General features: G+C 36.6%; 1 protein-coding gene across 1 annotated transcript in view; it reads left to right on the top strand.

Annotated features, from left to right (window-relative positions):
• Trappc8 (trafficking protein particle complex subunit 8) overlaps positions 1–27,307 on the top strand; it is an 81,956-nt gene that overhangs the window by 15,671 nt on the left and 38,978 nt on the right. Inside the window, 9 exon segments of the mRNA XM_048363043.1 lie at positions 1,354–1,443; positions 3,202–3,376; positions 7,886–8,039; positions 10,047–10,140; positions 13,667–13,923; positions 14,775–14,890; positions 15,438–15,588; positions 17,452–17,552; positions 19,788–19,893. Of these exon segments, the coding sequence (XP_048219000.1) occupies positions 1,354–1,443; positions 3,202–3,376; positions 7,886–8,039; positions 10,047–10,140; positions 13,667–13,923; positions 14,775–14,890; positions 15,438–15,588; positions 17,452–17,552; positions 19,788–19,893 (1,244 nt within the window).

The following is a 27,307-nucleotide window of genomic DNA, read 5'->3' as shown; positions in this document are numbered from 1 at the left end:
TTGGGGAGAAAGTTTGTTTCCTAGTGTAACAGGTTTTAGTCTATATTCTTCGATTGTTGCCATTTTCATGTAATATTTCTGGTATTGTTTTCCCTTGTTTATACCAAAGAATATGAAATTGCTACAATAATAAGCTTCCTAATCAGACTGTAATGTATGGTAATTTTTATAAAACCTTTGTTGGGGCTAAATTTTTTTTGTATATTAAATAAGCATTTTGGTCATGATAGGGCTTGTGTGTCTGTCTGTCTGTCTGTCTCTGTGTGTCTGTCTGTCTCTCTCTCTCTCTCTTTGCCAGTCCTGTGGCTTGAACTCAGGACATGAACACTGTCCCTGGCTTCCTTTTGCTCAAGGCTAGTGCTCTACCCCTTGAGCCACAGCACTACTTTTGGCTTTTTCTATATATGTGGTGCTGAGGAATTGAACCCACGGCTTCATGTATACGAGGCAAGCACTCTACCACTAGGCCATTATTCCCAGTCCTAGGGCTTTTTTCTTCAGCTCTTCTAGTCACTTATAATATTAGCAGAAAACATAAGTGCCTTGTTTGCAGCAGTTAAAGCACAAACTATTAGGAGTCGAGTGTTAATAGTGAAACTTGATTTAGTTAAACTTTCTAAAATCAAATTTGAGTAATTTCAAATGAAGAAAAAACACAATATAAACTGCTTGGCATGGAGTTAAGAGAGTTGACATTTTATCACATTCTACACATTTGTACAAAAAATGAGAATATGCTTTTCTGTGTTTAGTTTTAAGGTAAGTAGTGTCTTCTGAAATTCTCTTTAAAGAGGCTTTGTTATAGTCACATTCAAATAACCAGGTGTAAGGTAGAATTTGTCAACTATGTTCATTCATGTTTTGGGCTAGGTAATTCTTTGCTTTTGTTTTTTCCTGACCCCTTTTCCTAGAAACTAGTAGGCACATCCCTCATATCAACTGTGACAACCATAAATACCCTTGATATTGCCAGATGTTGCCTCAGAGTTAAAATCGACCTCAGTTGAGAACCAGTGTTCTAACGTATTTATAAAAAGCATCTGCTTATGACAGCAGCTAGTGGAGCAGAGGCACAATACATAATGTTTAGAGCATAAATAGATAATTGGTTGTATAGATTTGGAAATAACTCAGTTTAAAAAATGTGTGTGTGTGTATATATATACAAATATACTATGTATATGTTTGTGAATAGTTTAAATATTTCTATGTATTATAGACATCTTAAAGCACAGGTTAAAAATGCTTGATTGTTGCTAAAATGATCTTTCATATTGTTTAGGAATGTGATTGGAACTTTGTTGTAAATTGATTTTATTGGGCCATTTTAACTGTTTTATATATCAATTTTAGCTACTACTCCATGGTTTGAGTCTTACAGAGAGACCTTCCTTCAGTCCATGCCAGCATCGGATCATGAATTCCTGAACCATTATTTAGCATGTATCCTTTAACCTTTTGAGTTCCCTTAGAGGCAAATATTATGGAAGCCATTAATTTTAGAAATAATAAAATGAAAAGCAAATTTGTTGAGAGGCCATAGAGAATTGAATGTGCCCGTCCTGGGGCTTGACCTCAGGAGGTTGAGTGCTGTCCCTGAGCTTTTGTGTTCAAGGCTTTATCACTTGAGCCAGTGCTTCCTTCTGGCTTTTAGGTGGTTAATTGGAGAGAAGAGTCTCTTGGACTTGCCTGCCCATGCATGCTTTGAACCATGATCTCTAGATGTCTTATCTCCTGAGTAGTTAGGATAATAGATGTGAGCCCCTGGCACCCACTGAGAATGGAGAAAATTGAGCTATCTTTGCCTGAGGCATTTTTGAGCTTAGTAACCTCCTGTCTCTACAAGTATTAAGATGCAGGTTTGCACAACCGTGGCTGGCTAAGAAAAAAAAGTCTTTTTTTTTTTTTTAAATGATAAAGTCAGGTTTTTGGGTTTTTTTTTTTTTTCTTATGGTCATCCCCCCCTTCCCATCTCCTAGGATTGGGATCTAAACTCACTGTGTAATGGTTTTCCTTAAAGGCTGGCATTCTATCTCCTGAGCCACACCTCTAGCCATATCATTTTGTTAAGTCTGTCCTTGGTACAGACTGCTATAATAAATTAAGTTTTGATTTTTTTTCTTGAGCTAATTCTGGGGCTTGAACTTAAGGCCCCTTACTCATGCTTATTTCACTCAAGGCTGGCACTGTACCTCTTGAGGCTATGCCTCTAGTTCCACCTTTACATTGCTTACTTGGAACTAACACTATCTCAGATTTGCTTCCGTGGGCTGGTTCTGTCTGTGATTCTCAGATTTTAGCATCCTGACTAGCTAGAATTAGAGCTTTGAGCTACAGTACCCAGCATGAATTTTAATTAGTTTTGATTATAAAATAAGACTACTGAGATTTTGCCTTTTATTTTTCTTATTTCTTTAACTTGTATATTTCATACTTAATTTCTTTTTTTCTTTTTGATAATCTGGGGAGTGAACTCAGGTGTCATGCTTGCTAGGCGGGCTCTGTAACTCTTGAAGTGTATCTCAAGCCTTTTTTCTTTTTCTTTGTTGAGATAGGATATTTCTGTGTCATGCAGGCTAACCTAAAGCTTGCCCTATTATTCAGGCTAACCTCAAACTAGTTCCTTCTACTTAAACTTTCTGAGTGCTGAGATTATAGGTGTGTACCTCCATGCCTGGTTTAATAAGTTTTTAAAGCACTTTAGAAATAGAGAAGGTGAATGGTCATTGCTGACTGCTTCAGTGATTTCCTCAGAGTTAATTGCTTACTTTAAAGGTTAGATTAAAAATAATCATTCATATTTTAGTAAACTTTTGTCCTCTTTTGATGATTATGACTTTAATTTTCTTAAAGTTGTAGAGAAAAATGAAGAAGTCATATAAAGCATGACATTGTACTAAAACGAAAAGGAGAAGAGCAAGCTTTGCCAGATTTTTCCTTTATGTTGGTAGTTGTATAATTTTGATACTGTTTATTTTATACATCTACTTATTAAATATGTAAGTGATGTAAAAGCTTTTGGTAAAATATCCTGTAAGGTTTTTGAGTCTTGAATTATGTCAGAGTAGTAGAGAAATTATTTTTCGCTAGCTGTGAAAACCTGTGAAATGTGACTTTTTTAGCTGACAATATGCCTCCTTTGAGTTTGTATTAATAGGCTATCGAGTGATAAGTGATAATTTCCTTAATATGGTACACAAGGTATGTTGGTAGCATCATCCAATGAAGCTGACCCTATGGAACAGTTTTCCAAGTTGTCACAAGAACAGCATCGGATTCAGCACAACAATGATTATTCCTACCCTAAGTGGTTTATACCAAATACACTTAAATATTATGTACTTTTACATGATGTAAGTGCAGGAGATGAACAGAGGTAAGTTTTTAAAAAATTTTTTTCTTACTAAAGATTTAACAATTTCCACATGGCTTGCTTAAATTTGGAATTTTTGAAGAATCAAAGTTAGCCTGGTGACAGGGCTCATGTCTATTACTCTAGATATTTAGTAGACTGATATCAGCATTGCAGCTCAAGGCTAGCTGTGGCAGAAAAGTTTGGGAGACCTTGTTTTCAAAATAGCCAGCAAAAAGCAGGACTTGAGGTGTCACTCAAATGGTAGAGTGCCAGCTAAGCAAGAAAGCTGAGAGAGTGTGAGGCCCTGAGTTCAGACCTGGGCACTGCACCCCTCCCCCCCCCCCCCCCCCCCACCAAATAGAAATTGATTATAGGTGGGCATTGGTGGCTCATACCTCTAATCGTAGCCACTCAGGAGGATGAGATCTGAGGATCATGGTTTGAAGCCAGCCTGGGCAGGAAAGTCTGTGAGACTCCTGTCTCCAATAAACTACTCAGAAAAAGAACAGTGCTGTGGCTCCAGTGGTAGAGTACTTGAGCACAAAGAAGCTCAGGGACAGCACCTAGGCCCTGAGTTCAAGTCCCAGGATTGGCAAAAAAAAAAGTAATGCCGTTATATTAAATAATTTATTCTTTAATGTTAGATTTCATATGCTTATCTAAATTTTCTTTTCTATATATCATATAACCTTTGTATGAAAGCAGTTATCATTTACACCTGTAGGTCTTGATTGTTACTTCTTAATATAAAATTATTGTTTTCTTTTTCTTAGTTTTCCCTCTAACATTTTACTCCTTGACTGTTGCAAGACACTTTTTGCCACTTAATGTTTTTTTTTTTGTGTGTTTCAGTACTAGGGCTTGAACTCAGGGCCTGCGTGTACTCTTAACTTTTTTGCTCCAAGCTGGCACTTGTACTACTTGATCCAAAGTTCCACTTCCATCTTCCATCTTTTGCTGTTAATTGGGGATAAGAGTCTCACAGACTTTTCTGCCTGGGCTGGCTTTGAACTGTGATCCTCAGATCTTAGCTTCCTGAGACATAGGATGACAGGTGTGCTTTATTACTTAATTTTGTGGTTTGTTTGGTTGGTCTTGGTGCTTGACTCAGGGCCTGGGTGCTGTCCCTGAGCCTCTGTGCTCAAGACTAGTGCCTTACCACTTGAGCCACAGTACCACTAATTTATGGAAATGAGCACCTCACAGACTTTCCTGCCTAGGCTGGCTTTGAACCATGACCCATCCTCAGACGTGTGTGTGTGTGTGTGTGTGTGTGTGTGTGTGTGTGTGTGTGTGTGTCCTGGGGCGTGTGTGTGTGTGTGTCCTGGGGCGTGTGTGTGTGTGTGTCCTGGGGCGTGTGTGTGTGTGTGTGTGTGTGTGTCCTGGGGCGTGTGTGTGTGTGTGTGTGTGTGTGTGTGTATGTGTGTCCTGGGGCTTGAACTCTGAGCCTGGGCGCTGTCCCTGAGCTTCTTTTGTTCCAGGCTAGCGCTCTACCACTTGAGCAATGGCTCTATTTCTAGCTTTTTCTGTGTATGTGGTACTGAGGCATTGAATCCAGAGCTTCATGCATGCTAGGCAAGCACTCTGCCACTAAGCCACACATTTTTTTTTTGCCAGTCCTGGGCCTTGGACTCTGTCACTGGCTTCATTTTGCTCAAGGCTAGCACTCTGCCACTTGAGCCACAGCGCCACTTCTGGCCATTTTCTATATATGTGGTACTGGGGAATCGAACCCAGGGCTTCATGTATACAAGGCAAGCACTCTATCCACTAGGCCCTAGCCCCTAAACCACACATTTTTAATCCTGGTATTCACAGTTTCAAAAACCAGGCATTTAGGTTTTATGTTCTCTTTAATATTTGTTTTTGGTGATTTGCAATAGTTCTTTTATCTTTGGTATTCATGAGTAACTTGTCTTAAAAGCATGGTGGTATATGCCTAAAATCCCAGCACTGGTTGATGAAGACTGGAGGATAGCAAGTTCTGGCAATCCTAGTCTACATAGTGTGGCTCTGTTTTAAAATACCTAAATAAATTCTTGAAAAATATGGTAAACATTAATTACAACTTTTCTTTATGACTTTGCCATTTATTTTGGCTTTTTTGGTGTTACTGAACTTTGAACTCAGGGCTTTGTACTTGCTGAGCAAGCATTTGACCACTGAATCTGCCTACAGCAGAATTAATCTTTTGTTTTATCTTACTATTATTGATATTTTAGTCACATTTGGTAGGTGGATGTACTTTTTTTTTTTTTTTTTTTTTTTTTTTGCCAGTCCTGGGACTTGGACTCAGGGCCTGAGCACTGTCCCTGGCTTCTTTCTGTTCAAGGTAGCACTGTGCCACTTGAACCACAGTGTCATTTCTTGTCTTTTCTATATATGTGGTGCTGAGGAATTGAACCCAGGGCTTCATGTATACAAGACAAGCGCTCTTGCCACTAGGCCATATTCCTAGCCCTGGATGTACTTTTAAAGTTACACAAACCATTATGATTGGGATTGACTTCATAGACTTTTGTATATGTTAGCCTCTAGCCTTTTTTAAAAGCTGGTTTTGTTTGGCCTTGTTTGATTTGAGAAAGGACTCAAATAAGAGCCAGCCTAGTAGGCAGGAGGCTTTTCTTCAGCCTCCAGAATGCTGGGATTACAGACGTGAGCTACCATGCCTAGCTCTTTAACCATTTTTCAATAAGTTAAGCTCAGTGGACCCAAAGAATTACTATCTTTATTCATCAGTTAAACATCTTCAGGATTTTTCTTATTGGATAAAATATGCTATAAATAGAAATAAAGTGAACTGTCTCCTAAAAATCAGTTTCTGTCACTGAATATAGTTTACAAATTATCTGTTGATGGTTGTTATAACGATTTTAGTAGTAATTCGAGTATTTAAGCTTTTTTCCCCCCTTTATTGTTGTTGTTGGGTTTTTGTTTTTGTTTTTGGCCAGTCCTGGGGCTTGAGTTCAGGGCCTGGGCACTGTCCCTGGCTTCTTTTCACTCAAGGCTAGCACTCTACCACTTGAGCTACAGCGCCACTTCTGGCTCTTTCTATATATATGTGGTACTGAGGAATTGAACCCAGGGCTCCATGTATACGAGGCAAGCACTCTGCCACTAGGCCATATTCCCAGCCCTAATTTAAACTTTTTTGTACTAGTTTGAAGTTATGTTTGCTAGGAAAGGCCCTCTGCTGTGTGGGCCCTCTACTGTGTGAAACATATTTCTTCCCTTTCCCAGTCTTCTTTTGCTTCTAGTTGTTTTATTTGTAGAGTCTCTAATATTTGCTTGGGGCCAACCAGGACCCAAATCCTCTTCCTTTGCCTCAGTGTAGCTGGGATGACAGTCAGGTACCATAACAGCCAGCTTATTGGTTGAAATGGAGTCTTGCTTAATTTTACCAAAGCTGGACTCGAATTTTGATCCTTCCAACCTTTGCTTCCTGAGTAGCTGAGATTACACATTTTCAGTGGCTCAGTGATTATTGCTAAAGTGAGTGAGAGTTTGGTTTCTTGTACTTGAGTGTGTATATGTATATACATTTTTGTTGGTATTTGTATTTTTTTTCATGGTTTTTATGTAGTGTGTAGTAAGGCATAATGTGATTTAGTTGTTTGCAAGACTTGTTTGTTTACTATTAGCATTTTCATTTGAATAGGCTTTCAGATGCTTCAGTTTTGTTTTTTTCCTTTTTGGCTGTTTTTTTTTTTTTTTTTTTTTTTTTACCAGGTGAGACTGACTCGTTTACTGAAAAATAAACTATGTTAGCTTTATGGACCAAAATTGCATTTCCTAAGTTGTATTGATGATTTCGTAGGCTGTTTTATCATTTCAGTTGAACTATTTTGTCTCCTACCATTTAGCATGGTTTTGTTTTTTTCAAGTATAAAATCAGAATTTTTTGCTGCTTCTGAGAAGTACCTCATCATTTCAGCTACTATAAAATTCACAGCAAAAGGGTAGATTTTATGTAATAAATGTTTTCGTTACTATTGTTCAGTTTTCATCTCCTTCTGTTACTTTGAATTTGTGTTCTGTTTTTGTTGGTATAATTTTTTGTTTGGGCCCTTTATTCATAAATAAGAAATGTCTCAGTTATATTTTCTGATGTTTAGTTCCTATAGTTAACAGAAAAGACTGCTGATATGCAAATTGGAATTTGGCAGTGAATATTTGCATAAGGAAAGCTCAGACATGGTCTATGCTGTAAAGAAGCTTGTTTTTGTATCTTCCCCAAACTAATTTAACCAACCAATGGTCTGCTTGATAACAGATAAGATTATCTGGAAGAGTTTTGTTTCATGAAATATAGTTTGGTAATTATCCTTTTAGAGTGCCATTCTCAATTCAGTTAAATTTTAAATTTCAGTTAGGATCATGATTTTTGTTTTAGTACTTAAATAATTCTATCCTCTAATTTTCTGTTGGACTATTTTGGGGGGTATTGCTTTTATATTATTTTAAGGTTATTGTCTGAAACCTGATCCTGAGTTACTAAAAAGCTTTTTCGGTTTTCTAAAAAAATTTTAGAGCTGAATCAATTTATGAAGAAATGAAACAGAAATACGGAACTCAGGGTTGCTATTTACTTAAAATTAATTCTCGAACATCAAATCGAGCATCAGATGAACAGATACCAGATCCGTGGAGTCAGTATCTTCAGAAAAATAGTATTCAAAATCAGGTATATGCAAAAAACAATCAAATAATAGAAGTTATGCTCTAGTTTTATGACAGTACTTTAAGTAGAATTGTTCATATCTTGATTTTGTAATATAGTTACTAACATTTATATTGTAGATTCTGGCTAGTTTTATTCTATCAGCTGTGTGTGCTTATTTAATTCAGGGTTTCAAAAGCTACCATTCTTTTTAGGTATATGATACTGTTGTGCTTTTCTTGTGCTGGAGTTTTCTTAAAAATCATTTTTATTATATTTAGCTTAGCTTTTATTACTTGTTAGGTGTTTCAGCTTAACATGTCAAATTATGTATGCAATGCATATTGATCAGTGTCACTCCATCCTTTCCCCTTTAAAAAAATGAAAAGTGAATTACACAGTGTTATTAGATTAGGTAGACATACAGAGAATAGAAATTGTGACTTGTTCATTTAGTTCATTATGAATGCTTATAGTCATATAAAAAATTTTTCATGAACGTGCTTTCCTGCATTTCTAACCTGATGTTCTATGGCTGCATTTTAGAGTCTATACTTTCTAGGTGTGTGGGCTTTCTTCCCAACTTTCCTTTGATTTTCTTTTGTTGTGAATTGTAGGAAGTGTTTTTTCTTTCTTCTTTGCTCCTTTCTTAAAGAGTGAGTTCTAGTCTATTAATGATGTATCTGTTGGCCATTGGTTTGTAGTAAGATTTAATAATCTTTCAAACAATTGAAGTACAGTTGTATGCCCCCTTGGTTGTCAGATGCCAGAAAAACAAAAACACAAATAAAACAAGCCTATATAAATGACTCATCTGCATGGCATTTCCCTTGAGTAACCCATTTTATTTCTGAAAAGCTTGATCAACCAAAAATTTTTTCTTGCTGGGCACCAGCTCACGTCTGTAATCCTAGCTATTAGGAATGCAGCAGTGGAGAGGATTGTGACTGATATAATTTTTATTCAAAGGTTAGCAAGACCCCACTGAACCAAGAAAAAGCAGGGTGCGGTGGTACGTGCCTGTCATCTAGCTATTTGTTTTTTTGTTTTGTTTTGTTTTGTTTTTGGCCAGTCCTGTGGCTTGGACTCAGGGCCTGAACACTGTCCCTGGCTTGTTTTTGCTAGAGGGTAGCACTCTGCCACTTGAGCCACAGTGCCACTTCTGGCCATTTTCTATATATGTGGTGCTGAGGAATCGAACCCATGCCTTCATGTATAGGAGGCAAGCACTCTTGCCACTAGGCCATATTCCCAGCCCCTCATCTAGCGATTTGGAAAATGTAAATAGGAGTATTGTGGTCCAGTCTGGCTGGGCTATTCTATTGAAAACAATAACTAAAACAGAGGGACTGGGGACATGATTCAGGTAGTAGAGTACTTGCCTAGCAATCATAGCCCTTTAGTTCAAACCCTAGTATGATCAGAAAAAAAAAATCCCCCTTTGCTTTTTTACATTGTTCACATTGGTCCTTTGGTGGTGACCATATCAGTTTATTGTTTAAGATAATTTTCAGAATATAGAAAGATAATACTCAGAAATACTTTGTATTTATTTGCTAGTATGTTTAGTTTTTTTTGCTAAGTATTTTTAGTTTTCTTTGTTGACTGAGACACCAGTGCCTTTGTAGAAAGAAATACATAGACTACAGTCTGTTCAGAACTCCTGGTTTCCTTAGGTTCAAGACTTAGGATACCTGTTATGTTTTTCCTCCTGCCTAAGTCTGGGAGAACATTTCTCTTGCCATTATTTCTTAAGATTCATAGGCATATGTAAATGCATATTTGAGTATCTGTGGATACATATGTGATTGTATGTGTATATATTACATAGCAATGTATACATTGAGGTGTGTTTTGGTGTTACAAAATAAGATACAGAGCAAAAGCTAGGAATTTATAAGACTGGAAAAATTAGTATTGCCTTAGCAAATAATTGAAACCAAAAGTGAGTAGAACAAAGTTATTGATAGATTCATGTATCTTAAACTTGATTAAATGTAATTGTTAATGTTGTTTGTTTTTTTTAAATAGGAATCATATGAAGATGGCCCTTGTACTATAACATCAGATAAGAGTTCTGATAGTAACTTGCTTTCATTGGATGGATTAGATAATGAAGTCAAAGGTGTTAATACTTTTCTCTAAATTCTCTTTTGATTGAAAAAAATATCGTTGTTAAAAGCATGGTAATCTTTATAGATAAAAGTTAAGACGTTTTTGTAATATAAAAATAACAATCAGGTTATGTGACCTGTGGTAGACTCAGCCTCAACACTAGCTTTCCGAAGCCTTATTAGCAAACTAATAGGCCAAAGGGGGCACACCTCCATTAAGGAATTTCCTCTGTTTGATGGCCAAAAGAAACCATTTGATCATGAGACATTCCTCCCCTGATAAGAGAGTTCCTTGGAAGATTTATTTACACAGTTACATGGGGAGGGGGTTTTACTGTGTGAGGGGAGTTTCATGGCTAAGATATTTAACTCAGTGCAAACAAGTAGTTAGGGGATAAATGTAGTCTTGCCCTGACCAGTCTAATCCTATAATGTATTGGCAGATATAGCCATGCTTAGATAAGTCTTATCTTTCTGTTTGAACTTTACTCGAAGTTGTAAACTGATGTCTTATGGCCCTGTTCCTAAAACAGTATATAAAAGTCTTGGCCTTCCTAAAATAAAGTGTGCATTGGATCATTCACCTTTGCATCCCCTGTGTCCTGATTTCCATCGTTTCAGTTCCCGGTCCAGCCCCCTCTAGAGGGGCACCCCAACAAGGTTAGCTCTTTTTGTCATTTTAGTTTAATTTAGTTTTGAGATGTAGGGTTTACTTTGTAGCTAAACTAGCCTGGAACACATTATGTAGGGGCTGGTCTCAAACTTGTGATCTCTCTACCTCATTTGTTTTTTATTTTGCTTTTTTACCAGTCCTGGGGCTTGGACTCAGGACCTGAGCACTGTCCCAGGCTTCTTTTTGCTCAAGGCTAGCACTCTACCACTTGATCCACAGCACCACTTCTGGCTTTTTCTGTTTATGTGGTGCTGAAGAATCAGCCTAGGGCTTTGTGCATGCTGGGCAGGCACTCTACGGCTAATCCACTTTCCCAACCCCCTCATTTTTTCAAATGCTGGATTATAGATGTGTACCACCACACTTGGGTACCAGGTTAGTTTTTTTTCCCCTGAAGATGTTATTGAGGTTTTGAGTTTAATTTTATTTAAAATAGTTTGATAGCACTGTCTATTGCATTTCTTTTAAAAATATTTGTAGATAGAATTAATTACTTTCCATTTACATGGTCTGTAGAGCTACATTTTTGTAATTTGGGTAGTGATAACTTAAAAATATTGCATCTATATGATGTATGCTTTTATTTTTATAGATTGGCACTCCTTTTTAGCATAATTCATTTCATATGTCATTAAGTATCTTCATTATTTTAAGTACCTATTATATTTCATTCTGTGCAAGTGTAAAAACCCAATACATTAATTTCTTTCTTGTTTTTGTGCATATAGACTACTTGAATATTACAGTGATACTTCTTTTTTAGCAATCATAGGATCTACATATCTAGTATCAGGATAACTTTCATTTCCCTAAAAGAAATTCATCCTCAAACAAAATCATTTAAAAAGATTTTAAAAAATCAATTAAGAGGGGGATGAAAGCATCTTTGCTGCTGCTTAAAATCACACCATTAAGCCTGGTCCCAATGGCTCGCTCCTGTAATCCTAGCTACTCAGGAGGCTGAAATCTGAGGACTGTGATTTTAAGTTTCCATCCTGGGCAGGAAAGTGAATATAATTTGAGTTTCTTTGTTGTTGTTTGTTTTTGGTACTGGGGTTTTGAACTCACGATCTGTACCTGTACTCTTTGACTTTAGCCCCCCATCCTCTTTTTTGTTCAGCTTCCTTTGTTGAAATGGGGTAATGTTAACTTTTTGTTTGGATTAACCTAGAACTGTGACCCTCCTTGTCTCCACCTGAGTAGCTGTTGTTTATTTTTGAGACAGTATCTCACTATTTAATGTAGACTGGCCTGGAACTCATTATGTAGCTCTTACTTAAATTTTCTTTTTGTGCAAGTATTGGGACTTGAACTTGGCATTGCACTCTCGCTTGGGTTTTTCACTTAAGGCTGGTGCTCTACCACTTGAGCCACACCTTTACTTCCTTACCTCAAATTCTTGATCTTACTATCTCAACCTTCTTTTGTTTTTTTTTGCTAGTCCTGGGCCTTGAACTCAGGGCCTGAGCACTGTCCCTGGCTTCTTTTTGCTCAATGCTAGCACTCTGCCACTTGAGCCACAGCGCCACTTCTGGCCATTTTCTATATATGTGGTGCTGGGGAATTGAACCTAGGGCTTCATGTATACGAGGCAAGCACTCTTACCACTAGGCCATATTCCCAGCCCCTTTCTCAACTTTCTGAGTGTTGGGATTAAGGTGAGTATTACTACATCTGAGTAGTTTTTTTGTTTGTTTGTTTGTTTTTTTCAAGTCCTGGGGCTTGGACTTGGCCTGAGCACTGTCCCTGGCTTCCTTTTGCTCAAGGCTAGCACTCTACCACTTGAGCCACAGCACTACTTTCTGGCTTTTTCAGTTTATATAGTGCTGAGAAATTGAACCCAAGGCTTCATGCATACTAAGCAAGCTCTCTTACCACAAAGCCACATTCTCAGCCTCCATGTCTGGATTGTTTTTCTTAGTGTTTTGTGTGTTATTTACACTAAATAATTCATTATATTATTTTTAAACTGTGTGTGCGCTTGATTGAACTCAGTGTCTGGGTGCTGTCCCTGAGCTTCTTTTGTGCTCTACTACTTGAGCCACAGCTCTACTTCTGGCTTTTTTGGTAGTTTATTGGAGATAATAAGAGTCTAGCAGACTTTCTTGCCTGTACTGGCTTTGAAATGAGCCTCAGATCTCAGTCGCTTGAGTAGCTAGGATTACAGGCAGGAGCCTGTGTCAGGCTCTTTCTCTTTTTCTTTCATTTTTTGCTGGTTTGGGTGGTGGTCCTAGGCTTGAACTCAGAGCCTGGGCACTGTCCCTGAACTTCAAAGCTTGGGCTCTTCACACAGTTTCGCTTAGAGATAAGAACTTTCTTCCTGGCTGACTTTGAATTGTGATCCTCAGGTCTCAGCCTTCTGTGTAGCTCAGATGACAGGCATGAGCCACCAATGCCTGGCTTAAAGCTCTTATTTTTGCTTTCTGATTTATTTTTATATTTTTTTCTTTTTATTATGTCACTAGTGGGGCTTGAATTCAGGTGCTCAAGTTCTCCTTTGACTTATTTCACTCAACACTTGCACTCTGTCATTTGAGCCATGCCTCTACTGTTTTGCTTGTTTCTGTTTAATTGGAGTCACATAGACTTTTCTGTTTGGGCAGGCTTCAAACTATGAGTGTCATTATCAGATCGCAGCCTTATGAGTAGCTAGGATTGGTGGCTGAATTTATTTTCTGTTACACATATGCAAAATATTGACTTTCGTTCTATAAGTTTAGAGTTAGAAATGTTAATATTACTGTTTTTTAGACATTAGAAAATAGAGAAAGGATTCCATCATTCATTATTTCTAGTTGTATGATAGGATTATTACATTTCTTCTTTAAATTCTGAGAGTAAAATAAAGATCTGTTTTTTGGTAGATGGCTTACCAAATAACTTTAGAGCCCACCCACTTCAATTGGATCAATCCAGTGACCCTTCTAATAGCATGGATGGCCCAGATCATGTCAAATCTGTTTCAGCATTACATGAAACAAAGAAAGCAAATACTGGAGTAATTCATGGTGCATGTTTAACGCTTACTGATCATGATAGAATCCGACAGTTTATACAAGAGTTTACATTTCGTGGCCTTTTGCCTCATATAGAGAAAACCATTCGGCAATTAAATGATCAGGTAAGTTTGGATTATTATTGTTATATTATTTATTGGGGCTTGAACTCAGAGCCTGGGTGCTGTCCTTGAGCTCTTTTGCTCAAGGCTCTACTATTCTGAGCCTTAGCGCCACTTCCAGGTTTTTGATGGTTAATTGGTGATAAGTCTCAGAGACTTTCTTGCCTGGCTTCGAACCTTGACCCTCAGATCTCAGTTTCATGAGTATCTAGGATTACAAGCATGAGCCACTGGAACCCAGCTGAATTTTTTTTTAAATTCTAGTAAATAATAAAATTTAAGGGGCTGGGGACATGGCCTAGTGGCAAGAGTGCTTGCCTCATATACATGAGGCCCTGGGTTCAATTTCCCAGCACCACATATACAGAAAATGGCTAGAAGTGGCGCTGTGGCTCAAGTGGCAGAGTGCTAGCCTTGCGAAAAAAAAAAAAAAAGAAGAAGCCAGGGACAGTGCTCAGGCCCTGAGTCAAGGCCCAGGACTGGCCAAAAAAAAAAAAAAATAATAATAATAAAATTTAAGAATGTAGTAGTGTAAATTTACTGTATTTGAAGGTTTTAAAACTTTTTGTTTCATAATTGTCTGATGCTAAGACTTCAACTGAAATTATTATCAGTGGTGAAATTTTATTTAACCCTAGAAGAAACTTACTCATTTTCATTAGTATTTTACTCACATATTAAATAGCTATTATTATTGTTTTTTTAAGTAGTTATACAAATTCCAGAAGTTTTTAAAAATAGATGTAATGAAAAGGAATACATATGTCTATTAAAGCTTTTTAAAGGTAATTTTTTCTTTTGATAAAGAATTTAAGCCAACATACTTCTATTTGCTAACATAATATTTTTCTTAGCTAATATCAAGAAAAGGATTGAGTCGATCTCTGTTTTCTGCAACTAAAAAATGGTTTAGTGGAAGTAAAGTTCCAGAAAAGAGCATTAATGAGCTGAAAAATACATCTGGGTTGCTGTGAGTAAAATATTTTTGTTCTCTTTTTGACAGTTTTTTTATTTATATCCTTCAAAAAGTGTTTCTCAGTTTGGTAATTGTCCAAACTGAGGTGATAAGTAAATTATTTAATTAAAAAAATTGAATTGGACATTTAAAAATAAATGTCTTTGTTTTTGTAGTGGTACTTGGGTTTAAAGTCAAAGCCTTATGCTTGCTACTTGAGCCATGCCCCTAGCTACTTTTTGCTTTAGTTATTGTTTTGATAGAGTCTTGACTTTCCTGCCCAGGTTGATATTAGATTGCTATCCTCCTGTTGTAGCTACCAAATGGCTGGGTTGACAGATGTGTGTGATCATACCAGTGTATTGGTCAAGTTTATAAATTAAATAAACTTTGTGTTTTTTAATTAACTTTGAAAATTGACATTCTCTTTAGAGATAGAATTCTTGTAAAATAGGATCCGTTTTCCTCATGTTCTAAATAATTAAACAGCTTATTACATAGTTTATATTTAATGATACTGTGGATCATGAATTGTAATTCTTTACTTATTTTATATTTGCAGATATCCACCAGAAGCACCAGAGCTTCAGATCAGGAAAATGGCTGACTTGTGCTTTTTGGTGCAACATTATGATTTGGCTTATAATTGTTATCACACTGCAAAGAAGGATTTTCTTAATGATCAAGCAATGCTTTATGCAGCTGGTGCCTTGGTTGGTATTTACTTTTCTTTGTTTTTTCTTTTTCTTCTTTTTTTTTTTTTGTGTTGTTGGGGATCACAACTAGAGCCTCATGCATGGCAAATGCTGTACCACTGAACTACATCCTTAGTATTTATCAGCATTTTAAGAAAATAAAACTGAATATGAACTTCCTATTGAAAGACATACCACCAATCCCTGTCCGACTGTGATCCTAAGGCATGTTACCCACATGGTAACTTCTTTAGATAGGAGTTCCTCTTTTTCACTTCTACTTTCACTACTACGTACATTTTGGTAATTTTTTGTATTCCTTGAGAGAACTCCCAGACATTCTAAGGTGCCTGTTCAGATTATATAGATCCTCTTTCAAGGTACTATGTAGTATTTATTCAAGGTACTATGTATTTATGTATTCATATGTATACATACTATGTATACATACTATGTATGTATGTATTTATACATACTAGTATGTATACATACTATGTATGTATGTATTCAAGGTACTAAGTATTTATTCAAGGTACTATGTAGTATTTATTATGTTTGTGTTTTGTTTGCACAGATGAATTAGCTATCCTTTTTCAAGATGCTTATTACTTTTAGGACAGCTTTTATAAACTACAATTGCTTTCTGGTGTCCATAAACTATGTTAGAATGAATAGGAATTTATCTTGCAATGCTAAACTTGTTTCTGTCATAAGCTGCTACCTTGGTTAAAAGAATTAAAATGTAGGGCTGGGAATATGGGTTAGTGGTAGTGCTTGCCTGGTATGCATGAAGCCCTGGGTTCGATTCCTCAGCACCACATAAACAGAAAAAGCCGGAAGTGGTATTTTGTCTCAAGTGGTAGAGTTAGCCTTGAGCAGAAGGAAGTGCTCAGGCCCCGAGTTCAAGCCCCAGGACTGACCAAAAAGAAAAAAAATTAAAATGTAGTACTTAACAGAGAATAGATGACATTGAGAAAATAATCACACTGCACAATTATGTTTTGGATAACTGTACCATGTGTACAGTGGTTGTCTCATAAAATTATGTCACTTAGTGATACAAATCACCTAGTGGTATCATAACTGTTTAAGTGTATATAAGTACCCTATGATGGCTGTACAGATTTCCCTTAGGAGAAATTTTTCTAAAATGTTTCCTTGTCGTTAAATGTTGCTGAGAATATTATTCTCTGTAAAATCTTGTCATTGCTCTGTCCTCTTTCATTGAAAGAGACGAGCAGGGAAAGACATGTAGCAGACATTTCATGCTAGGCTCATTTCACTTTATGTTTATATATAACATGTTTATTAGGTCATTTTGAAGATCTCATTTATGTTTTGAGACAGAGTTTTGCTATGTAGCCCAAGTGGTCTTTGAACTCGTGCTGTAGTCTCTTCTAAGTGCTGGGATCATAGATGTGTATCACCATACCTGGCTGGGAATCTCTTTTAAGTACTGAGTGAAGGACTTGAGATTTTTAAGATGAAAGCATTTAAACATTTTATGTTGTTTTGATGATGTCTTGTTATAATCATAGCAACTCTGATTTTACCATTCTTCTGGCCTCAACTTCTCAGATGCTGTGATTACAATCGTATACCACCATACCTGATTCTAAATATTTTTATTTATTTATTTTTTAAGTGAACTTTAGTTCAGGTCCTCGTATTCTCACTTGGCTTGTTTGCTTACAACTGGAGCTCTACTACTTGAGTTACGCTTACAGCCCTACATTTTTTTTTTTTTACTCTATTAACCTCTGAATTGTATATAATAAGACACCTCCCAAAATTGCATTCCATTTTCTAGCTTTCACAAATGCTAAACTGTAAGAATATTCATCTTTTTGAAATAATATAAATTATTTTTTTTTCTCTTAGGAAATGGCAGCAGTGTCAGCTTTTCTTCAACCAGGAGCACCTCGACCATACCCAGCTCATTACATGGATACAGCAATTCAGACATACAGAGATATCTGCAAGTAGGTGACTACAATATTTTTATTTTGCTCATTTAGAGGTAAATTTGACACATACTACTATAAACAGTTCTTTATTTTTCATGCTCTAGACTCTTAAATTTTTGTAGCCAGAAGTTGAGGTAAAAGTATTTGTATTTTATTACACTCTCTGTTGATATTCTGTGTAGTTTGGATTAGAGAATTAGGAATTTACTACACTTAATGTTGAAATAATACATTATATTGAGAGTGGTATGTATTTTGGGGACATTGTCAGGCTAAAAGTTGGCCATTTTGAATTTTTCTTGTTAACTGGGCAAAACGCAGAAACTTAAATGATATTCTAGGGCTGGAAAATGAGAAGTATTTTATATAAATAGTATAAATAGAATTTACTGCTTATATGTCAATTATGAGCTGGCCCATAAGAGGTTGTTAGACGAGGTCATAATGTATTTGGTAAATAGACCTTAGGAGGAAGGTCTATTTGAGACTTAATAGCTCTGAAGATATTTCTGGAGTTGGCAATTTTTATAGGAGTGGTATGTGGAAACAATAGCACTGGAGAAAAGGGGTTGCTCTGGCTAGGTAGGAGTGTTTGTACATATGGGAAATACTGGGTGATAAATTTTGAAAATGGCTTAAGATAAATCAGTGTGAAGATCCTTAACTGTCATTTGTTGTTGTTATTATTACTAGGGTGTAATTAAGATTTATGTAATAGTGAGAAATAACTGAATTTGAAGTAATAGTATCTTGATATCATAAAAGTTATCTCGTAGACTTTTTTTACATGGAGGATTGGACCCAGGCATATATATACTCTTAAATTTTCTATTGAAGAAGGATTGCATTTGAAGTCAGAAACACAGATCATTTTGCTCTCTATACTGCTGTTCAAGTAGAAATAGTGACCTCAGTAAGTTTATAATAGATTTGCCTTTCTGACCAGCCAGGTTATATTCTCATTTAATCCTTACAACATACCTGTGATGTAATAGGTACTTTGATTTCTATTTAGCATATAAGGAGACTGAATCTTTAAAAAGTTTAACTTAAAGCCATAAAGCTAATAAATGGTGTGCCACCACTGAATCCTACCTCTTATGCTTTATAATCTGTTCAAGTCTGTATTTGTAGATTTTAATTTGAGACATGGGCTCCTGTAAAAGAGGAACTTATGAAGGAGACAGACAAGATTAAAAACGTAGAACTAGTAGAGTGGAGCAAGAACTTCTGGCCTCCTGGATATTCTTTCATAAGGCTGTATTTTAAGGCTCAAAACTGGAGAAGAGATGCTGATAGACAGAATGTTGCAAATGAAAAGCCATAGTCTCTAGTGCCCCAGATTGCCAGCTAGACCTTAGCAGTTCAGCTGTGTTCTTTCTGTCTAAAACAGACCATGCTTTTCTGAATCCATATTTACTGTTTGGTATTCTTTACCTTATGCTCTTTATTCATAGTTACCATATTTAGTAGGATATCTCATCATTTTTACAGATATTTTGAGGTAAGTTAGAAACACTGCATTGTGTATATTTACATGCTTAAAATATGTACATATACATATGTGTGAATGTCTATACAGATACACATACGAAGCTCCTGGATCTCAGCAATATTAAAATATAAATAATTTTTTTGGGGGGGGGCACAGCATCTTCTGTGTATTGCAGGCTGTTCTGGAACTCACTGTATAGCCCAGGCTTGGTCTCAAACTGGCAATCTCCAGTGCTAGGATTATAGATGGTATGCTACTGTGCTTAGGCTTTTTGAGTCTATGTTCATACAAAATAAAAAGAAAAAAGAGTGAGGAATCATTAGTCAGCATGGTCCCATGCTATGTCGAGTTGAGATATCTCAGTGATCCCATTAGAGGAAAAATGCCTAAGTATTCCTGAAAGTGTCCAGAGTAATGAAACATAAGTAATCAGAGTTTCCAGTGAAAAGGAGAAAGAAGTGGGAATGAAATGCTTGTATTCCTTTTTGTTTAAAGGGATTTTTGTTAGCTACCTGATAGTTTGTAGGTACTAGTTGATTCTGACTTCTTTCTATATAGGAAATGTGAGTTTACATTGCATTATTATACAAAACTAAATGTTTTGATGGGTTATGAAGATTTTTTTAACTCTTTTAGTAGGTGGAAAGTAACCAAATAGAGTTTTTATTCAAACTCTGTAAGTAGAGTAACTTTGATGTGCTAAGTAATATTACAGTGTATTATGGTGTTGATTATGATATTCTTGTTTATTTTAGGAATATGATATTGGCTGAAAGATGTGTGTTACTTAGTGCTGAAATTTTAAAAAGCCAGAGCAAATATTCAGAAGCTGCAGCTCTCCTAATACGGTTGACAAGTGAGGTACTGAAACTGTGTATTTGATTTAATTAGTATTAGTCATTCTATAAACTTATCATTTTCATGGCAAGGAGTTTAAAACATAAAATTATGTCTCTTCTTGGTATTTGCAGCATGGCTAGTTCAGTGATTTGCTGAATTTCCTTTTTTTTTTTTTTTTTTTTTTTGACTACTGCTATTTGGTTGGGTTTTTTTTTTTAACTGTATTTTTTTTGTGTTTTCTTTTTTGGTACTGGGGATCGAACCCAGGACGTTGCACTTGCTAGGCAAGCGCTTTGCCACTGAGCTACATCCCAGCCCTGACTACTGCTATTTGAATTCAAGGCCTTGTACCCACTAGACAAGCACTCTTATCATTTGAGCCACACTTCCAACTCTTTTTGTTTTAGATTATATTTTAGACAGGTTCTCTACTTTTTCCCCAGGCCAGCCTGAAACCCAGCTCCTTATAAAATACCCAATACCTATATCTCCCACTCAGCTAGGATTATAATGTGACTGTTATGACCAGTTGTTTGTTAAGATAGGGTCTCATTAACTTTTTGTCTGACTGTTCCTGAACTATGATCCAATCTTGACCTTTTGAGTAGGTGGGATTATAGTTATGTATCATCACACCCAATAAGTTATTATTTACAAATAGAATTTATTTTGTTTATACAATTGCCTTTTAGTATTAACCATAAACATGTATTGGGCATCACTTATAACATAGGTTCTATTCTGTGTAAAACTATATTTAAAACAATATGCGGGCTGGGAATATGGCCTAGTGGCAAGAGAGCTTGCCTGGTATACATGAAGCTCTGGGTTCGATTCCCCAGCACCACATATATAGAAAATGGCCAGAAGTGGTGCTGTGGCTTCTGTGGCAGAGTGCTAGCCTTGAACAAAAAGGAAGCCAGGGACAGTGCTCAGGCCCTGAGTCCAAGCCCCAGGACTGGCCAAAAAAAAAAAAGCAATATGCATGTAATGTGCATTGTTCCTAATATAAAATGGCTAGTCATTGAAGAATTTTTAATCTTATATTTAACTAGAGAAATCCCTGTGATATGTATTAGTTAGGATCAAGAATGATAAATAAATTGCTTTATAATTGGTATTTCATGGACATATGAGCAGGTCTCAGACATAAACTCTTGAAGATCTGAATGAGGGCTCTGGAGTATGTTGATGTCCTCTGTTAGAATTAATAATCTCATTTTACGATTGAGTGTATTTCTATTTTTAAGCTTAGGGATAGTGGCAAATGTCAAAGAATTTGTAATACAGGAACATGAATAAATTATTTTTCTTGCTTAGATGCTTTTAATTGTTTTTCTACCCACATTGGGGAATAAAAGTTCTTCAAAGCAAATTGTTCTGTCTACATTTTAACCTTGACATTTTCTGTCATTCCTTCTCTTTTTGAATTCTGCTGCCTCTAATCTGGTTGTATTATGAAAGTATGCAGAATGTATTATTGTCATTTACTGCCCTTGGATTAGTGCATGGGGGAAGGTGCTAGTTCATAAAGATTGGTAGGTATGTTTTGAATTAAATATTAACCAATAATAAGTTTATTCTCTATATTGTATTAAATAGAAAGGCTGTGTAATTTCTTGAAAAGAGCACTTGTCTTGAAGATAGAGAACATAGTCACATATTCTTACTGGTCATGAATTGTGTTCCGTGGAATTTTGCTAAAACCATTATAGTTAAAGATGGCTGTGAGTCTGGGTAAGAAGATTTGTGCTTTGGCTTTTATTTGTTGGTACTAGTACTTCTGTTGTCTGTGATTTATTTTTTATTTTGTATTTTTTGCCAGTCCTTGGGCTTAAACTCGGGGCCTGGGCAATGTCCCTGGCTTCTTTTTGCTCAAGCACTTTGCCAATGTGACCCACAGAGCCACTTCTGGCCGTTTTCTATATATGTGGTGCTGGGGAATTGAACCCAGGGCTTCATGTATAAGAAGCAAGCACTCTTGCCACTGGGCCATATTCCCAGCCCCTAGTTTTTGTTTTTTTTGAGACAGGGACCCAGTATGTAACTCAGTTTGGTCTTGAATCTATGGTCCTCATCCTCCTGATTATGATTAGTCATACACTATTACACCTGTTTTCATCTGTGTAGTGGTGAAAGTGTTACTGAAGTCTGTCTTAGTCTGTTCTGTATTGCTATAGTAGGATAATATAGATTTCTAATTAGTGAAGAATAAAAGTTTATTTGGCATATTTTTCTGAAGGCAAGAATTCCAGGATCATGACATTGGAATGTGATAGAAGGCAAGAAAGGCAAGAGTATCATAGCAAGTGAGGAAGGAAGAGTTGACCTCACTTTTTATAACAAATTTATTATCCCAGTATTCCACCCCATTGTTAATAACATTAATCCACTCTCAAGAGCAGAGTCCTTTGACCTAATCACCTCTTATTAGGCACCATATCTCATTAAGGATTGAGTTTCTAATGCCAACTTTGGAGGACTCATTCGAGAACTCACTGGAACTATAACATGCCCTCTATTCAGATGACTTGTTTTTCCTATATGTATTTCCATATTTTAAGTTACTGTTGTTTTTCAGGTTTTGTTCAAATCTTCACTCTACTGGGGCAGAATTTTCGTAGTTTTATTTTTGAGATAGGGCTGTTCTGTATATATTCCAGGCAGGCCTTGACCTCTCTGTATAGTACAGGTTGACATGGAATTCCCTGGTGCATCATCATACCTGAGTAAGCTTGAGTTTTGCTGAAGTGTTATCACCGATACTTTTCTATAGTTCTTCTTACAGCACATGTAAACTTGTTGTTGGTACCTGTGGTGGTTTTGGGCTTTGAACTCAGGATAAACCTTAAGTTATTTTTTTGTAATCTTCTGTTTTTGTCCCAGAGCAGTCTATAACCTTGGTCCTCTTGTCTGTGGTCTCCTGTAGCTGAGATGACAGGGACACACTACTATGCCTAGCTTATTAGTTGAGATGAGGACTTTTTACCTTGGCTACTTTGAACCACGGTCCTCTGGATCTCTACCTCCAGTGTAGCTGGGATGTATAATTTATTATTATAGGTTTGAACTGCCTGTATAGTATAATTGTATTCTCCATTCAAAGCTTTGCTTTTTAGATGAAGCTCCTACTATAAAAGTCCTTGATCTTCCATCAACATTGGTGGCACTTGTTCTTTCCAAGGCTATTTTATTTTTCAAAATAATGTTTTTCCTACTTTGGGTATTACCCTGAAAGGATGTCATGAAGACTAGAGCTTCAGTAAGATGTTTGAAAACAGATAATCAACCCTGCCAATGATTCTAGTAATAATCAAGATGTTATTTCATTTAAATACATGATGTGGACTTTCAGGTCTTGAGAGCTTGTTATGCTGGTTCTGAGCTGGATTGTGCTTGGAATCAGTTACAGCCACCCATTCCTTATTTTAATTAATTGGAACAGCCAGGATTGCTACCTATCCAGGTGTTGTAGTTTGATGAAGCTCTATAGCAATAAAATATATGTGTGTGTATATGCACACACATCCTAACAGTAAGCTTAAGAAATTTATAGGACTTAAAAATTGTGAAACTAGGGGTTAGAGGCTTGGCTCAGGTGGTAGAGTGTCAGCCAGTGAGTCAAAGTGCCAGATACTGAGTTCTAAGTTCAGTTTCTAAATGAAATTTCAAAATAAATAGTAGTTAGAGCCATTCTAGATAATAAAATTTGGATTATAGAAATTGACACTTTACAGTGATGAGTATAGATGTATGCATAGAGTAGAAATTTAAGTATTGACTACAATTCAGATCATGTTAAAAATCAATGCAGAAGAGCAGGAACACGTGAAAAGATCAAAATCCTTACAAGTAATGAAGTAAAAAGATTCTAGTTTTCTTCAAAGTGGTTAAACAAGTTTACATTCCCACCAGTAGTGTGGTAACATTCCTTTTCGGCCATATCCTCACCAGCACTTGTCATTGTTAGTTTTCTTGAAAGTGGCCATTAGAACTGTGGTGAGATGGAATCTCAGTGTTTTGATTTCATTTATTTTATGGCTGGAGATGTTGAACATTTCTTCATGTGTTTATTGGCCATTCTAAGTTGTTCTTCTTAGAAATCTCTCTTTAAAGCCTTTCATTTATTAATTGCGTTGTTGTTTCTTTGAAGGTTTATTGGGGGGGTAGTTTTTGAGCTCTAAGTATATTTTAGATATGAGGCCCTTGTTATATGCATAGCTGGTAAAAATCTTGAGGGTTTTCTATTTATCTTGATAGCTATGTCCTTTATCATGGAGAAACTCTTGAGTTTGATGCAATCCTCAAAAGACTAAACATAGAGCTTCCCTATATGACCCAGCAATTCCACTCCTAGGTATTTATCAGGTAGACCACAAACAAGGCCACACTAAAGCTACCAGCACAACCATGTTCATTGCACCACAGTTTACCATAACCAAGATACGGAATCAACCCTCCGTGGTTGAAAGGATTAATAAAATGTAGTATATATTCACAATGGAATTCTACTCATTGACCAGGAAGAATTATATTGTACTATTTGTAAGGAAATGGAAAGACTTGGAAAAATTATGTTAAGCAAAGTAAACCAGTAAGAATGATATTGTACTATGCAAAAGGAAATGGAAAGACTTGGAAAAAATTACATTAAGTGAAGTAAGCCATACCCAGACCCAAAGAAACATGGGTTGCATGGTTTCATTAGTGGTAACTAGAATGTGCCTATAAATCTACAAGTAAACACACTGGATGATAAAAAGAAAAAAAAATGCACCAGGGCATGATAAATTATATCTCATCTCTAGGTAGTCACACAGTGAAACCAAAGGATGATATTCTTTTTTTTTATTTGTTTATTAATTGAACACAAATTTTTTGACAAGATGTTGTGCAAAAAGGGTACAGTTACATAGTAGGGCAGTGTGTACATTTCTTGTGATATCTTACGTCCTGTTTTTCTATCTCTTCTCTAGGTCAGGTAGACATATATACAATATACAATGTATCAAGAACATATACAGTAGCCACGTGGCCACACCCAAGAAAGTTCGCCTAGGGCTTTAAATGTAATGTCGATATTAGACCATATGTCGACAGTAGTCTTATATGAACATACTTACCTAGCTTTTGAGCTGTTGTATTCCCCTGAGAGGTCAATTTTTGACCTTTATATATTGAGTAATTGTTTGGTTTTAGTTACATACTGTTGGGTCGCTGCCCCAATCCTGTGGGAAATACTATTTGACAAGCAGTTTTTGGTTTCCCAGACTTGGTCTCTACTGTCTCTCCGTCTCCCTTTGTTAACAGTCATATATCAGGGAGATCATGCCCCTTTGTTTTCTGTGTTCTAGGCTTGTCTCGCTCAACATTATTTGTTCGAGTTCTGACCATTTCCCTGCGAATAACAATATTTCACCATTCCTAATCGCTATGTAGTATTCCATTGTGTATAAGTACCATATTCTTTGGATCCATTTGTCTGTGGAGGGGCATCTGGGTTGTTTCCATATTTTGACTATTGTGAATTGTGTCACGATAAACATGGAAGTACAAATGTCTTTTTGATATCTTGGGTTTTGCTGTTTAGGATAGATGCCTAGGAGTGGTATGGCTGGGTCATAGGTTAGGTCTATATTGAGGTTTTTGAGAAACCTCCATACTGTTCTCCAAAGTGGTTGTACTAATTTGCACTCCCACCAACAATGGAGAAGGGTTCCTCTTTCCCCGCACCCCCTCCAGTATTTGTTGTTGCCTGAGTTCATAGGCCATTCTAACTGGAGTGAGGTGGTATCTCAGGGTTGTTTTTATTTGCATTTCCTTTACTACCAGGGATGTTGAGCATTTCTTCACCATTTTTATCTCTTCTCTTGTGAAGTCTCTCTTTAGCTCCTTTGCCCATTTCCTAATAGGTTTATTGGGCTTGGAGGGGCTTAGTTTTTTGAGTTCTCTGTAGATGACAGATATCAGGGCTTTGTCTGTTGCTGTGCTGGTAAATATCCTTTCCCATATTGTTGGCTGTCTTTCTATTTTGGTAGCTATGTCCTTAGTTGTGCAAAACTTTTTAATTTGTAATAGTCCTATTTGTTGAGTCTTTCCCCTATTTGTTGTGCCACTGGGACTCTATTCAGGAAGTTCCTTCCTGTGCCTATAAGTTCTAGTGTCTTTCCTACTCTGTCCTTCAGTAGTTTCAAGGATTCAGGTCTGATATTGAGGTCCTTGATCCATTTTGAGTTGATCTTGGTGCATGGTGATAGGCTTGGGTCTACTTTGAGTTTTCTGCATATGGCTGCCCAGTTCTCCCAGCACCAGTAGTTGAAGAGGCTATGTTTATTCCATTGTATGTCTTTAGCTCCTTTGTCGAATATCAGTTGGCTTTAAGAGTGCGGTTTTATTTCTGGGTCTTCAATTCTAATCCATTGGTCTTCTGATCTGTTTTTATACCAATATCATGCTGTTTTTGTTATGATGGCCTTGTAGTAGAGCTTGAAGTCTGGTATTGTGATACCTCCTGCACTGCTTTTTTTGCCTAGAATTGCTTTGGCTATTCTAGGTTTTTTGCTGTTCCATTTGAATTTATGGATTGGTTTCTCTATTTCAGTGAAGAATGTGGCTGGGATTTTGATAGGTATTGCATTGAATTTGTATAACAATTTGGGCAATATGGCCATTTTCACTATATTGATTCTGCCTACCCATGAGCATGGGAGGTCTTTCCATCTCCTTGTGTCTTCTTTGATTTCCCTTATTAGATTTTTATAGTTTTCATTAAATAGGTCCGTCACGTCCTTGGTTAAGTTGATCCCTAGGTACTTGATTCTTTTTTTGGCTACTGTAAATGGAATTGTTTCCATAATTTCCTTTTCTGTTTGTCTATTGCTGGTGTACAGAAAAGCTGCTGACTTTTGTGGATTGATTTTGTATCCTGCTACTTTGCCAAATTGGTTTATTAGGTGTAGGAGTTTGGGTACTAGTTTTTTGGGTCCTTCAGATATAAGATCATGTCATCTGCAAATAGGGATAACTTGATTTCTTCCTTGCCGATGTGGATCCCTTTGATGTCCTCCTCTTGCCTTATTGCTATGGCTAGGGATTCCAGCACTATGTTGAAAAGAAGTGGGGAGAGTGGGCATCCTTGTCTTGTTCCTGAGTTTAGGGGGAATGATTTAAGTTTCTCTCCATTTAATATGATATTAGCAGTTGGTCTGTTGTATATGGCTTTTATTGTTTTGAGGAATGTTCCATCTATTCCTGTTCTCTCCAAAGCTTTTAATAGGTATGGATGTTGTATTTTGTCAAAGGCTTTTTGGGCGTCGACTGAGATAACAATGTAATTCTTAATTTTAGATCTGTTTATGTGGTGAATTACGTTGATTGATTTACGGATGTTGAACCATCCTTGTGACTGTGGGATGAAGCCTACTTGGTCATGATG

Source organism: Perognathus longimembris, chromosome 15, assembly GCF_023159225.1.
Source record: "Perognathus longimembris pacificus isolate PPM17 chromosome 15, ASM2315922v1, whole genome shotgun sequence".
Taxonomy (NCBI): Eukaryota; Metazoa; Chordata; class Mammalia; order Rodentia; family Heteromyidae; genus Perognathus; species Perognathus longimembris.
The sequence above is the reverse complement of the archived record's forward strand: the minus strand, read 5'-3'. Positions and strand labels throughout refer to the sequence as shown.